The 15,185-nt window shown below is 54.9% G+C and overlaps 1 protein-coding gene across 1 annotated transcript in view; it reads left to right on the forward strand.

Annotated features, from left to right (window-relative positions):
- The window catches only part of TRABD2B (TraB domain containing 2B), a 205,965-nt gene that overhangs the window by 177,632 nt on the left and 13,148 nt on the right, over positions 1 to 15,185 (forward strand). Inside the window, exons 5-6 of the mRNA XM_037043331.1 lie at positions 10,408 to 10,498; positions 13,675 to 13,944. Coding sequence (XP_036899226.1) covers positions 10,408 to 10,498; positions 13,675 to 13,944 — 361 coding nt within the window. The remainder of the gene's footprint in view (positions 1 to 10,407; positions 10,499 to 13,674; positions 13,945 to 15,185) is intronic.

Here is a 15,185-nt window from a genome sequence, read left to right on the forward strand (position 1 = left end):
CTTCTAATAAGAGCTCCACTCTATTAAGTAAAATGTGGAGTCGTCGTCTGCAGAGAAAGAGGAGGAAGATAGGAGGTTTCTTGGTTTGAAGAGAACATTTGACATAAATTCAAGAGAGATTGGCCACAAGTACTAACATGGACAGGAAGTTAAATAGATTTCAGATCATGGGCCAACTGTGATTAATTGGTAGTGGCCACCTAAAGTGCCATGGTATAAAGGATGATAATATTGCAACAGAGCTCGGCAGAGAAGAGGTCCTGATTGATTAGTGATGTCTGCTGTGGATCAGGATTAGGGCACATGCATGCTGTATATCTGCTCCGTCTGCCGGGAACACAGATGATGCTGCCTGGCAATGCAGGCCCAGGAACCCGCAGTAATCTCACGACACAAGTTATAAGACTTCCTATAGCAACCCTGAGCAGCTTGGGTATGAATGTGGGTGGTCCTCCAGGCCTTTTCCTGATTTTATTCTAGTACCTCCAGACCAGTGAGCATCCCAGGGTATGAGCTACCCCAGGGCAGGCACAAACCTGCTTGGAATTGCCAATACCTGGTAATATTCTACAAAGACATCATGGACCAAATCACCCCAAATCAAATTCAATCCATGCAGTCATATGGCATCCCTTGAACCCTAGTCCCGGGCCCTGGAAGGAAATGACAATTTTGTCCCTAGCTCCAGGGAACTGGGGCTTTCCCAGAATGTATTTACTTGTTCAACTACCCTGTAGCCTGGAATAGATTAAGTAATGTCGGAACTGGCAGAGGTGGATTGGAGACAGAGCCAGACTCAAGGAGAGGCCTCTAGGGCCCATTCATTTCTAACTCTGAGAGCTAGAGATTACCACGGGTTATCATGCATTCTATAACACTCACATGCTATAATATGAAAATAATTCTAACTTCTGACATTGCAAAGTCCTTTGATCCTAACATCCTGTTGTTTTAGGACTGTGCAGCTCTAATATCCCAACACCTATCATCATAGCATTGTAACATCCTGGCATAGTTTGCTTCAATCCCTCTTAGATTCCTTGGGAGGAGTATGGAGCTAAGAGCGTTCCAGGACCTGAAACTTCCTTCATGTAGGGCTACTGCCACCTGCCCCCTCGAGAAGAAGAGTTCCAGGCAGAGAGAAGATTTGAAGGGTTAAAAGGCCGGCCATGTGAGCCCGAGCGACAGAGGGGCTGCAGCTGTTACCCCAAGCACCCACACGGCCCACAGGCCCACAAGCAGAAACAGGCCCATAGGGCCGGGACACAGAGGCCCCTTGGTGGTGAAGACTCAGGCTTCAGAGAAGGGAAAGATCAAAGCCAACGTGCCGAACACCTTTAACATCTTTTCCTCTTTTTAAAGCCTAAACCAACAACCACTTTAAAGCAGGGGTCCGAGGGGTGCCACCAGTGTCACCTGAGATAGTGTCACTGGGCTGGAAGGTCTACTTCCAGGGACACACCTTTTAAATTAATAGCAGCAGCAAATGCTCCCTAAGAGTGGGCACCATCCTGCTTAAGAATAGCCAGACCCATCAGCACATATGACCTCCAGGTTCTCAAGCGCCCTCGGAGGGAGACAACATGGTATTTATTTATTTAAGATTTTATTTATTTATCTTTAGAGGGGAAAGCAAGGAGAGAAATATCAATGTATGGTTGCCTCTCGTGAGTCCCCTGCTGGGAACTGGCCCGCAACCCAGGCATGTGCCCTGACTGGGAATCGAACTGTGACCATGTGGTTCGCAGGCCCGCGCTCAATCCACTGAGCTACACCAGCCAGGAAGATGGTATTTATTATTCCATTTGGCAGATGGGCAAGTCAAGGTGCAGATGGGAAGGGAAATAATCTCTGAACAGGAGAGAAGTGATGGTCAACACTGACTAGGCCATTCCCCCTGATGGCCAGCCTCCCTAAAAAAATAATTCGCCTGCTGCTCAGGCCCTCTGTTCTACTGAGAATGTCCTTCCTGTCTCCTCTCTGGGCCCCATAGGATTTCCCTCTCACAGCCTGGCACATGCCAAGCAACTTTGCCATCTCCAAACTAGGCTGTCTACACCCTGAGCACTGAGGAGGCTCTCAATATCCACTGAGTGAATGAATGAATGAATGAATGAATGAATGAATGAATGAAAAAATGAACCTGCCTGTTCTGAGGCCCTTGAGTAGAAGGACCCCCTGCCTGTATTACTCACAGCAATACCTGAACCAGAACCCACATCTGCCGCCCCCACAGTGGGAAACCCAAGGATGCAGCAATTGCACACCCACCTTTTGGAAGGGGGGGACTGGGTTGACAAGTGAAAAACCCGCAGAGCCAACTAGAAATAGAGTCCCAGGTACTGTTGTGGGCCCAGCCATGCAGTCAGAGGCTAGAGGAGGAGGGTGTTCAGTGCTAAGCAAGATGGGGAGGATTAGGAAGAGGCAGCAGGAAGATCAGGAGAGAATCAATGAGAAGAAAAACAAAGGGCAAGGTGAGAGTGAGGTCAAGGATGTGAGAGTGGGAAGGGGAAGCGTGCTGGCGCTCTAGACACTTACTGCATCCTGTGACCTTCCACATTGCCTTTCCCGAGACTTTCCTCCCTCAGCTGCGTAGAGAGGGGCTTAGAGCAGGGAGGGCTGACACCCCCAAGGTTCAGTAATCCTATGCATACCTCATAGAGGTTTGAGTCATGGTGCCGAAAGGAGGCAGAGTGAGTGAGAGAAGGCTTCTTGGAGGAAGTGAGAGCAGCTGAAATTTCCTGGAGCAGGTCCAGCTGCTTCTGATTTTTCACATCATCCCATGGTCCTTAGGACAGGACTCACACCCACTTCCCTCCCCACCTTGCCCTCCACGTGGTGGCCTGAGGAACAGAAGGAAGCCCCTCAGAGCTCATACTTGGGCACAGAAGAGCAGCCATGGCCCATGGAGGCCCTTCAACTTTAGAAACAAGAGGGCCTACAAACAAGCAGCACACGCCCAGCTGCTTTCCCCTCCCAGGCAAACACCCATGGCCAGCCACACTCCCCACAAGGCCGCAGTGTCCGGAAGTGTTTCAGAATTTCCACCCGTGCTTCAAAGGACCCTGCTGCCCCCGCCAGTACACATCTGGCAGCTGGCACGCCTGCTCTGGGCTGCAGTCCTTGGCCAGAGTCACTGTTCCTATTTCGGAGCCTCCAGCCAGCCAGAAGAACATCCCATCTGCTAGTATGTCCCTAACTGGAGCCAACCCTGCCTTCTGGATCAGGGGAGGCCCCTGCCCCAGGCTGCAGCTAGCGAGGATTCATGGAATGTCAGCTGTGGGTCCAGCACTCTGTCTGGAGTGTAATTCCCCAGCATGGGGAAGGCAGGGGGAGAAGAAACTGTTTAAGGGCATGGGCTTCGTAGCATAATATGCTTCATAGCATAGAGCATAATAGATTAAGAGCGTGGGCTTCAGAGCCAGGCTGCATGAGTTGGAAACCCAGCATTTATAGAAGTAGCCTTGGCAGTCCAGCTTCTCTGAGCCCACTGATGTCCCCCTCTGCAGAATGAGCCTGAGGGTTAAGGGGCAGGCGGGTGCCCGTGCACTCAGGGCCTGGTGCAGTGCCACCAAGCGGTAAATGTGGGCTCTTGTGCTGTTGCCGTTACTTCAGGGTCCTGGCCCCTCAGAGTCCATATTCCTCCAGGGACAGGGCACACACAGGAGAAAGCAGGGCCATCCCGGGGAAGAACAGACGTGCTCTGTGATCTCGAGAACTCAGCTGGGACACTTGCAGGAAAACCCCAAGAACCAGGTCTCAGTTCCAAGTGACTGAGGCTCAGGAGCGAGTAGGCTCCCTCTCTGCCAACATAGTTGACCAACAGGGGTTCTGGGTGCTGTAATTCTAGAAAGGGGGCCTCTGGATGTTGTAGAGTCTGACCATGGCCTCGAGGAGCCCTGGGCTGGCCACTGCCCCCGGTACGCCACAGAGCCCACCGTAGGCTCTGTGGTCTCCCCTCAGCGCCGCATTGCTGACCTTGAAGCACTTTGCACAGCCATTGCCTGGGTCTGGAGACACCATGCCTGACCCATCTCAAGGTTCCCAGGACCTGGCACCCGCCTCACCTATGGGAGATCCCAGGAAAGGCTGGTGGAGAAAGGAGAAAGCGCTCCTGGCTCCAGCCCTGAGGGCACAGGCTGCTCAAAACCCCCAGGGCTTGTGCCCTCGCCTCTAAACCAAACACTGATGGAAAGAGGATCTGGTCCTAAGGAAGTGAAAAGGCTCAAATCCTGGGGATCTTAGAGGAACAAAGGGTGTTGGCCTGGAGGGTAAGCTTGGAAGGGGCCGTACTTTTAAGAGGAAGTACATAATTAGGAGAGGTCCTGAAGGGAACCCCCAATATGGGAAACTGCCCGGTGTCAGAGGCCTAGAAGCAGCTCCAGCCCCGAGAGAGCCTGCCCTGTGCCCAGGGAGCCCCAGCCTCCGCAGCTGCCTCCAGGAAGTGCCCTTTAAATGGACACACTCTGTATGCACATGGCCTTAGGCAAAGCCCAGCTCTGCCTTTTCTGCCCCTGTGCTGCTGGGCCAGTTCTGTGGCCCTCAGCAGGACTGCTGTGAGAACAAGTGAGAAAGTGAATCTGCTAGCACCTAAGGGCAGGGACGATGGTGGGTGGAGTGCTTTTCTCAGTTTCACATGCATCTTTGCAACATGAAGGGCGAGCTGAGCTGACCAGCTCAAGTCTCGGGGCCCTTTTATTTCTGATGTCTTGAGTTCTAGCAGCCACCGGGGAGAAGCAGACTCTGCCCAAAGGGGCAGAATTGAGTTCCACCCAGCCAGGCCCAGCTCCCTGTAGGGTGTCAATCCCCTCTGTACAGGCCTGACAAGCACTCATTGACCCTCTGCTTGCATACCACCACGGATGGGGCACTCACTCGGTCACCGAGCTGGACAGTTGCCTGGGAGAGTGTTCTTTGGGCCCAGCTGAAACCTACCCCCTTAGTCTCATCCTGCCTCGACTCAAAACACCAATACTCATCCCTCCTGCCCCAACCCTTGCCATTGCCCACCTCCCCTCTCACTTTCCATTCCGACAACCCAGAACCACCATTGGTGGCCAGCACACACCATGCTCTTCCCTTGTGTGCCCATGCATGTGCGATATCCTGTGTCAGGAGGACCTTGCCTCCTTCCCTTCCTGAGCTCACCCGAGGCTCCTCACTGACCCCCTAGTCTGGGTCCCACCCCCTCCCCTTCAGACAGGTAGCCCCTGGAGCCCCTCCCTCACTGCACGGCTCGTGCCACCTGTCCGCTTTTCACCCTGTGACCTCCTCTGAGGCGGGAATCTGTGTCTCAGGTCCCGGCACAAGAAGGTACAATAGACGTCCTCTCAGTCCAAGCCCCCACCCTGCCCTGGGCTAGCCCACAGAGGAGGAGCAAGGAAGCTCCGCTAGAGGAGAAGGCCCCTCAGACCCTCCAGCCGCCCGTCCTTCCCCCGGTCCCTCCGCTCGGCCCCCCTGTCACACTTCCTCAGGAAAACAAACTCCACTGTCGCTTGGTATCCGGCTGCTGCTCCCGGCAGCTAGGTTAGCGTTTGAAAGCTCCCCTTGCATTAATTTCAGACAGAACATAAATACGGGCTTGGGATCCCTGTTCCAGGAGGAAAAACTGGACACCCAGCGGCCTCACAGGAGAGAAAACATGTGTGCTGGCCGAGGGGAGCCCGTGTTGCTTTGGAGCTTTTGTGGGAACATCTGGTCCTCTCCCCTCCCCTCCACCTGGCCCCCCAACGCTGCCTGGAAATTAGCCTGTTAATTGGTGGGTTGTTCTTGCTGAGCACTAACACACTTTCCCTCCAATCAGGTGAACCTTGGAAGGTACACATGTTTCTGACAATTTCCTGCCCCCAAACATGAACTCAGGATCCCTTACAGCCACCAGTACCTCAGAGTGGGTGTGCGGGGACGTGCGATGAGTGAGGACATCTCTTCACCTTTCACCAGCTGTGTGACCTGGGCAAGTCACGTCCCCTCCCTGGGCTCCAGTCCCCTCATAACCTGGGGGGCCTCGAAGGCTGCTGTGAGGATGAAATGAAAGAATGTTGGAGAAGCCTCATGACCCAGGAGGCTCACTAAGCAGGAGTTTGTGTTCAGGTCATCGGGTGATGAAATCATAGGAGTGGGAGGACCTGTGGACCATATGGGGAAACTGAGGCAAAGAGCAGTCCAGGGAGCTGCCCAAGGTCACACAACCAAGGGGCTGTTGAACCAGGTTTTCTGTCCTAACCCCAGGATAGGATTCTTCGGTGTCCCACCCTACCTTCCCATGTCAGAGGCTAAATTGGGGCTGTCGGGCTATTTCCAGCCTATGCTCTGTTCACTGAGCCCTGTGCCCTGGCACAGACCTGCTTGGGCCCAGAAGGAGAGCCCTTTTCTCTGCACTCACACATGGTTGGGCTGTGCTCCCTCGGAGGGGGCCCTGCCCCCTTTGTATATGGATGCCCTTTAAGTGGCACTGTGGCTTGCAGGTCAGGGGAGACAACAACATACCAGCCCCACCATTCTCAGGACCTGTGATCTTGCTCCTTGCATCTCTGTCTAAATCCCACTCATCCTGGGAGTCCTGGCTACATGGACCCCTCCTCCAGGAAGCCATCCCTGATGTCCTCAGTGGATTAATCTCACCTTCGCCATCCCCCTTTTTTCCATTGTGGGGTTCTCTCTCTTTTCTCTCCTCTTTGACCCTTTCCTTTTCTCTCTGTCTCTGTCTCTTTGTATCTCACTGCCCCACCCTTGTCTCTTTCTGTTTCTCTCTCTTTGTCTAGGTGTCTCTCCTTTTCCTTCTCTCCGTACCATTGTCTCTGTGTCTCCATATGTCTCTCATTGCCTATGTCTGGGCCCCTCTCTCCTCCTCTCCACTGTCTTTCTCCTGTTTCCTTGTGTCCTGAGCTCCCTGTCTCCCTGTGATATCTCTCTTCTTCCTGCTTCTCTGTGTGTCTCCCTGACTGTCTCTGTGTCTCTGTGTGCCCCACCCCCACTGCCCTCCCTCTCTTTCCTCCTCTCCTCATCCACGTGGCCTCAGCAGATGAAATGGAACGTGCCTTCATGCAGAGAGCTGGCCAGAGCACAGCTGTCAGTGCTGGAAGGAGCGGCTGAGCGGTGGCCAGGAGGCCCCAGGAGCCTGGGCAAGCCACACAGGCTAAACCCCAACACCGGGGGCCCCTTTGGAAACTTTCCACACCTTCCAGCAGGTTCCGGGATGGGTGTGGCACTAGTTTCAGGATTTCTGATCTTGGAGGCAAGCTGGGGCCCTGTCTGCCAGCCCCTGGGGACAACATGCACTGGGCCCTGACTCAGAGTCAGGTCTAAGAGCCAAGCTCTTGGGATTGGTGGAATCTGCATGAGCAACACCAAAGGGCTGGCCAGGGCTACAAGGGGAGGGGATCATGAGCTCAGGTCTCCTGGGTGTTGGATGAGCTCATGGAAAGGATATAGAGTAGCAGGTTTTGTCACTCGTTCATTCAACAATCATGAAACCACCCCTGGGGGGCCAGACTTGGACTCAGCCCCGGGTCACAGATGAATCAGGCATGTCCCCTGTCCTTGAAAAGCTCACAGTGTCCCATCAAATGGCTTGTTGGGAGCATACTCTGACAGAGGCAGCTCTGGGGAATGAGAAGGTCAGTCTAGCTGCACGGAGGAAGGTGATTTCAACAGAAGGTGATGGTGACCTGGGCCAGAGTCAAGCATGGATAGGAGGTGGAATCAAGGGAATTCTGATGGTTGAATGGATGAGGATGAAGAGAGAGAACAGAGAGTCAAGACAGGGCCCATCTGGCTTGGAGAGCAGAGCTCAGCTGAGACGCCTCGCAGGCGTTGGATGTTAGGATGTTGGATGTTGCAGGCTCTGGGGGGTGTTAGGTACAGATGTCCAACAGGCCATTGGACAGATGGGTCTGAGCTGGGGCTGTGGTTCCAGAGTAAGTCAGCATTGTGTGGTAACTGAAACCGTATGGTAGATGATTTGCCCATAGACTGAAAGTGACAAAAAAGAGGACCATGGACAGGATTCCCAGGGATCCCCACATCTAATGAGCAGGAGAAAGAGGACCCCACCAAGAGGACGCACAGGGAGCCGGGAGAGGAGGATAAGCCAGGACAGGATAATGTTGTGTGGTCCTGTGAAACTGAGCCCCACATAGAGTGATGGGAACACGGGCTCAGGAGTGAACGGCTTGCAGGGTACAGTCCCCGGGCATGGCCTCATGGGAAGGTTGCCTCCTGGAGCTTTGCAGGGAGCTAGCTGCCTTGTGCTGGGGAGGGACAGGAAGGACACTGTGCTCCCTGTCCTGGAGGGAAGGAGGTGAAGGTGAGTGTGGCTTAGAGAGGGAGGGCTGGCAATTTGAAATCACCTTTCCTGATTGCCTCTAACTTCTCAGAGTATCTGAAGTCTTCTGTTTAGGGTCTTAAGCTACACAATAGGGACCTTAAACCACTGAGGTGGAGGGAATGGACACGGAAATGTTGCTGGGAAATGCTCAGGACCTGGCCCCTCCACATACCCACTTTGCAGGCCCAGGAATGCCCCTGCTGGAGCAGCCGCAAGGCCTTCAGTAAATATTCACTGCTGCTCCTGTGCAGCCCGGGGCAGACTGTTGTCCCTGGCAGCTCTTCGAATCCTCCAAGCAGACCACTGTTGGGCCTAGAAGCCCTCGTCTTTAAACAGGTCTCCATGGAGGCAGGAAAGGCATTGGCTTCGCTGCCAGGAGTGGATTCCAAGAGCTGCTGGCAAGGAATTTCTGCATCCTGTGCCCTGGAAGCTGCCATGCCCGGGCCCCTTCCAGCCCAGTCATGCTCAGGAACAAGCAAGAATGGGGATGACGCTGTGGCCTCAGCCAGGGGCCAGCTTAGCCCATCAGTCAGGAGGGCACACTGGGCTTTTCCAAAGGGCATTCACTCCTTTTGCTTAATTAGGGCTTTAGAGCTGCCCAAGCTGTGGGCTGGAGGGAGGCAGGCCTATGTGACACACAGGAAAACAGGCTGGTGCCAGAGAAGCCCCTTGCTCAGGATTACATAGTGGAGACTCACAGCCTTGGCAGGAATCTGGGTCTTCTGTCCTCAGCAGCACTGGGTAGAGCCAGAGCCTGGAAGGGCCTGTCATACCCACGTTGCCTGTGTGTTTTCTGCAGCTGGCTTCCAAGAAGTACCTCACTTACCTCCTAACCTGTGCACCAACTGCTCCCCCTAACTGGAACACCCTCCCTTTGGTGACACCCCACTACCCTCATCACCTAGCTAGCGATGCCTCCTCCAGGAAGGCTCCCTTGATCCCAGGTTGGAGTAGATGCCTCCTGTGTGCTTCCTTCAGCATAGTATTAGTGCCTTGATAAGAAAAGCCTGCTTCTCAAGACTTCGAGTGCCTGGAACAGCCCCCTATCTGTTCACCACTGTCCAGCACTAGGTATGCACTCACTCTGGGTCTATCAAATGGATAGGTAGAGAAAGGGAGGGAGGGGGAGAAGAAGGGAGGGAGAGCACACCTTCATAAAGGTCTCTGGAGTCAAACAAAGCCTGTGCCATGGAATCTGAGAGCTAGGGGAGCCCGTAGACATCATACAGCCCACTCCCTTGTCTGCAGAGAGAAACAGGGCATTCCAGCAACATGGGTTTGCTCAAGGTCTCACAGTGGGTCCAGAGCTAGAAACCGCCTCCTGTTTCCAGCCCAGTGATCTTATGCAGTGATCCAGAGATGGGTTTCAGGGACTGTGCCAGGCTGGCCAGAGAGACTGCTGGGTGGGGGACTTGAGGGGAGTGGTGAAACCAGCTGTGGGGTGGAGGGCTGGCGGGTAAAGGGCTATGAGCTTCACCCTCTGCTCCAGCCTCTGTGCGGCCCCCCCGCCTGGCTTCCTCTGTGCAGGAGCCTCTTCATTCCCCCACAGCCTATCTGCTGTCTGTGCTCAGACCCCCCTGGGGCTGTCAACATGCTGACCCTCTGCTTCCCGCCTGTCACCACCCGTCAAAGGCAATTACGGTAACAGGGCAAGGATTTCCCTCAGGTTCTGGGATGAATGGTGACCAGGTGGGAGGCTGAGGCCCAGGGAGCAAGAGAGGCTCAGCGGGGTGCTGCTCCCAGCAGCTGCTGTCTCCATAGTCCCTTGGCCTCCCGAGGATCCTTTCTAACTTCCTGACTGGGAGCCTTCCCTGTGCTCTCAGACCTCAGTCCTGCATCCTGCCAAAGAAGAGTGATTCCTGATCTCATCTGGGTCTGTGGGTTATGTGACCTGCACCTACGTCCTCAGTGTAGACCGCAGAGCAAGTGCATCACACATGTGCCACCCACTCACGGAGAGCTGAGGGCTGCCCCAACCTGGACAGTCGGCGGCCGGGGTCAGCTTCCTGGAGTGAGGCCGTCCCCAGCTGCTGACATCCTGGCACATGACTGAGTCCACTATGTCTCTTGTGTTCCAGGTCACTTCCTGGGGAACAATACAGTCATTGACGTCCTTCGGCAGGCAGGACTGGAGGTGGAACACACGCCTGCAGGGCAGACCATCCACAGGTGAGCAGCAGGAGTCCGTGGGGTGGGACTGGATGCCCTTCCGCTGCTGGTCCATGGGCCACGCCTGACCAAAGGCCATGCCTGACCACAGGCCGCAAGGCTGGGCTGCATCTTGCCTTCCCGCTCAGGTCTGGGGCCAGAGTTGTGAAGAAGCCTCTGGTGAGATGGTACCTTGTAGGGACCACCAGCCTTGACCTGGCACCTAGGAGAAGAGAAGCTGGGCTGCAGGTGGGGAGACTGGGAAGGAGGCTGAAGCATAGCCGTGGCAGGAAGTGAAGGTGGTGGGCCTGGCAGTGTGTTGGGAATGGGAAAGAGTTAAGCTTTGAGAGATGCTCAGGATTTAGAGACTGGTGATTGGCTGGGGTGAAAGAACCTTGTAGGACTCTGTAGTCCTCCTGGGTGGCTTCCTAGAGAATTTAGGGGATGCTGGAGGCCTGAACTGGGGTGGGGCCAGGGTCAGCCTGAGCAATGGCCTAGCATCTTTCCTATATCCCAACCCCACTCACTTCTAGTCCTCACCTTCCTCTGACCACACTTTCCCCATTGCTGCTGCTTGGCTGTGTCCACCTGCCTCCACTCTCCTGCTAGAGCACCCGACCACCCTCAAAGGGCCATCCTCTCTTCCTGGGGTGTTCCCCCACCCCAGGAGCTGCCCGAAGGCAAGGGTCAGCTGAGTCCATGTGTGTCCCACCGTGCTAGCACCAGGCTGCGGAGGTGTCTGCTGGGCAGCTGTGGGGTCCTCATTCTCAGGGGTGCCATGCAGCCCTTGCTCCGTCCAACCTTTATGGAAGAACTGTCCTCACCAGCCCACAGGGGCAACCACAGTGCAATTTGGGCCCTTGTCCCTGATACTTCAAGACCCAGAGTCCAAAAGAAGCTTGAATAGTCATACTTAATATTTGTTAATATCTCACTGGGGCCCAGTTCTGAGTGTTTTTAACTCATTGAATCCTCGTGACAATCATGTGTGGTAGGTACTGTGAGTACCCTCACCCTAAAATCGAGGGACCTGAGGCCCAGAGGTGAAGTCACCTGCAGAAGGGTACATAGCTGGTATACATGGCAGTCTAGGGCCTCCCTAAGCACATAACCCTGTGCCCCTCTGGGGCACAACCCTGGGGGTAAGGGTGGGCCCAAAGGTAGGAGTGCCCAGAAATGGCTGAGGCCCGCTCTGCACTTTGCAGAGATGAGGCCTGGGCTACCCAGGGCACTGAGCCTCTGGTCTCCTTGCACAGGGTCACTGTTCCCCCTGTCTTTGGGGCTTTTCCAGAGGAACTTACAAACTTTCTCATGCTGGACTCCTTCCTCTTCGCATCTTCCGAACCAGCCTGGCAAAGCTGCGCTTCCTGAACATTTAGTTCAATATGAATCAGATGGGACTAGGCCTGGGCAGGCATGTGTTTGAGGAGTAAGGGACAAGGTGGCCTTGGGGACAAAGCTTTCCTCAAGTTCCCCACACAGGGCAAAGACCTTCACTTTATGAAGCTCATTGCATCTGTCCTGGTCAGGGTAGGGGTGGGGGTGGGAGAGGAGGCAGAATGGAGAGGCTGCCTCTGCTCCTGTTCACCTAGAGCCCAGGCATTTCAGGAGGGTCCCCTCACTGCTCTCCCCCCACCCAGACCCTGATCTGAGGGCTCTCAGCCCGAGTCTCCGAGCGCAGGCCGAAATCCTGCGGGTGGGTGAGGGAGCGGGGATGCAGAGGAGGCCCCGACAATGAAAGGCATCATTGGCCACAGGTGCTTCCTGGATCCATCTTTTTGTCTGCCTGTTTTGAATTATCTCCCCAGCATCTGCGGCATCTCCTGGACCCTGGGAATCTGGAGTTGCCGTGGAGGCTGGGGCACACAGGCTGAGCTGATGGCCTTTTCTCCTTCAAGGAGAGAGAGGCCCCTCACCCATCGTGCACACATAAGTCAGGTGGGGGGACAGGCTGCTTGCTGCCTTGGGTGCCACCTTACCTTTGCAGTTCCGGAAACCATGGCCAGCCTTCTCCCAGGGATAGATGGCCCCCAAAGGAATTCCATTTGGGCCTCAGAGAGGAGTGAAAGGGAGAGGAGCAGAGGATGTTTCCAGGCTGAGGGGTGTCGGTGTGTGCCTCTGCATGGAATGTGAACCACACACACACACCTGATGGACAGTTCAGTGCCTGCTAGGGCCAGGCCCATTTGTGTGCTGGCCAGTGTGTTACAGACAGGCTTGTTATGTGCCAGGCATCTCACCCATCCTCGTGAAGTAAGTAGCACAGCTACTCTCGTTTTGCAACTGACTGCTGCTTGAGACAATGTGTCACCTGCCCTTAGTCACACAGCCTGTGAGGGGCAGAGCCAGGATGTGCACCCGTGTCTACCCACCTCCCTCTGGGGCTCTAATCTGCCTAACACCAGCTTGCCTCCCCAGAAAGGTGCTCAGTAAATGCATGTCAAAAGCATGAATGGATGGTTGGCTGAATGACATAAGCAACAATGATAACATTTAATTAATAATATTAATTAGTAAAATGTTTCAGTGGCTTGCTATTTGCCAGGCACTGTTCTAAGTGCTTTTCCTGTGTCCACCTACATAATCTTGATGATTCCTTTCTGGGACACAGGCTATAGATCCCATTTTCCAGAGCAGGAGACTGAGGCACAGCAAAGTTAGGTAACTCACCCACAGTCCCTCAGCCAGAGCTTGTTGAATGAATGAGACCCAGAGCCAGAGCCCCGCCCATGGCTCACACGGTCACCTCAGGTTAGTCTGAGCTCCAGTGTCACCGCAGCAGCACCGCAGTGACCAGATCATGCTCCCTGCCCAGTACCACACCCGCCACTGTCTCTCTGCCGTCTCTGCCTTGTCCCCCCGGCCGTCATCACCACCTGACATTTTAGATGTCTCACTCTCCATTTTCTGCTCCACATTGTGAGCTCTAGGAGGGCAGGACTTTGTTGGGTTACGTCTTCTACCCAATTCCTACTAATGTGCCTGGTGCAAGGCAGATGCCCAATATTTATCGAGTCAGTCAGTGAAAGAAGGAGTCGAAGCTCCATCTGTCAGCACCGGACTATGGTTTTCGTGGGGCAGCCTCGCCAGGCCCAGCAGGGGCACCCTGGCACCTTCTCTTGCTGTGACAACTTTCCTACTGAATTGTATCCCCTGTCACATGCGAATGACATGCTGCAACATGTTGCCCTCTCCAGCTCTGCCGCCAGGAGCCCTGCACCTCCATCTGAGGGGACCTCAGCGAGCCCAGCTCCAGTGACCCCGGCTGCTGTTGTGCCCACAGCGCCCTCCGTGACCCCCACCGCCCCACCCGAGGAGGAGGACCCAGCCCTGTCCCCACACCTCCTGCTCCCCGACAGCCTTAGCCAGCTGGAGGAGTTCGGGCGGCAAAAGAAGTGGCACAAGAGGCAGAACAAGCACCAGCGGCAACGGCAGTTCAGTGACCTCTGGGTCCGCATCGAGGACAGGTGAGCTGGGGACAGGCAGCTCTACTGGGAGTGGGGCGCCTCTCCCGGGCACCCTCCCTCCGGGCTCCAGGGCCAGGCACACTCTGTCATCTGCAAGCCCTGCTCTGAGGAAGCAGGCGAGTGCCCCGTGGAACCTCAGGGCTGGCTTGTCCTCCTGTTCATCTTTCAGGGTTCAGAGCACACTGGCATCTTTTTCATTTTTATTACCAAAATGAGAGCAAGTATAATCCCCTCCTTTTTAAAATGAGAGAATAGAAGCTTCCTTCAAGTGCAGTAGCCACAAGTCTGCTTTGCGCATAAGTTCCTGGGACGCACCTGGTGTGCAAAACGGTCTCCATTTGAGCTAGGGGGAAGAAAACCAGACTGGTTATATCAGAATGCTGGGAAGTCCCTGTGCCTGAAGGTCTGAGGGGCTGACACCCCGGCAGGGAGGCTGCAGAGGGGATGGCCCCATGCAAGAGAGAGGTGACAGAGGGCACCTGGCGCCCTACTGCTGTGGGCTTGGTCTCAGCAAAGGATGGGGAATCCGTCAGAAGCCTTGTTGACAAACCACCCTACTGTATTGATACCTCCCTGTCTTCTGCCCACACACCCCTCCTGCCACCCTCCACCACCGCTTCGGCCTGTCTGGCACCAAAGCTCCTGCTGTAACCGTGCTGTCCTCCAGCCTCTGCAGGCTGAGTACAGAGCAGTCTCCTTAGGTTCCACTTTGGGGCAGGAATCTTCGTATTTAGTGAGTAGCATCACCAGAGCACTGGGATGTCTCAGGGACTGACCATCAGGGAAAGGCAGAGACCTTCTCACTGTGGGAGCCCAGCTCTGGAGGTCATGCCCAGCAGTGGTCCCTCGGAGACGCAGAGCCCCCGTCTGGACCCTGCAGATCACCATCCAGGGTTTCCTCAGCATCCTCAGAAAGACTCACCCTGGGCACTTGTTCAACAAGTTCCCCAGGGTCCACAGCAGACTCCTGAATCAGCACCTGTGGGGCCTGGGGAACCGTGTGTCGAATGCACAATGGAGATGCTTCTGAGCAGCTTTGGAAAATGCAGACCCAGCTCTGCATTTACAGTTGTTGAACCAAGGCCCGGGCCAGGGAGCTTGTCTGGGGTCACACAGAAATCAGGAGCTGCTGCCTGCTCTGTTGAGGCATGATCCTTCTGTAGCCAGGTCTCTGAGTCATCGACCAAAGGTTGACATAGTCCAGTCCACTCTCTTAAAGTGCAGGATGTACACGATCTTAC

This window comes from Sturnira hondurensis, unplaced genomic scaffold, assembly GCF_014824575.4.
Source record: "Sturnira hondurensis isolate 20B ecotype Veracruz unplaced genomic scaffold, ASM1482457v3 Scaffold0004068, whole genome shotgun sequence".
NCBI classification, from domain to species: Eukaryota; Metazoa; Chordata; class Mammalia; order Chiroptera; family Phyllostomidae; genus Sturnira; species Sturnira hondurensis.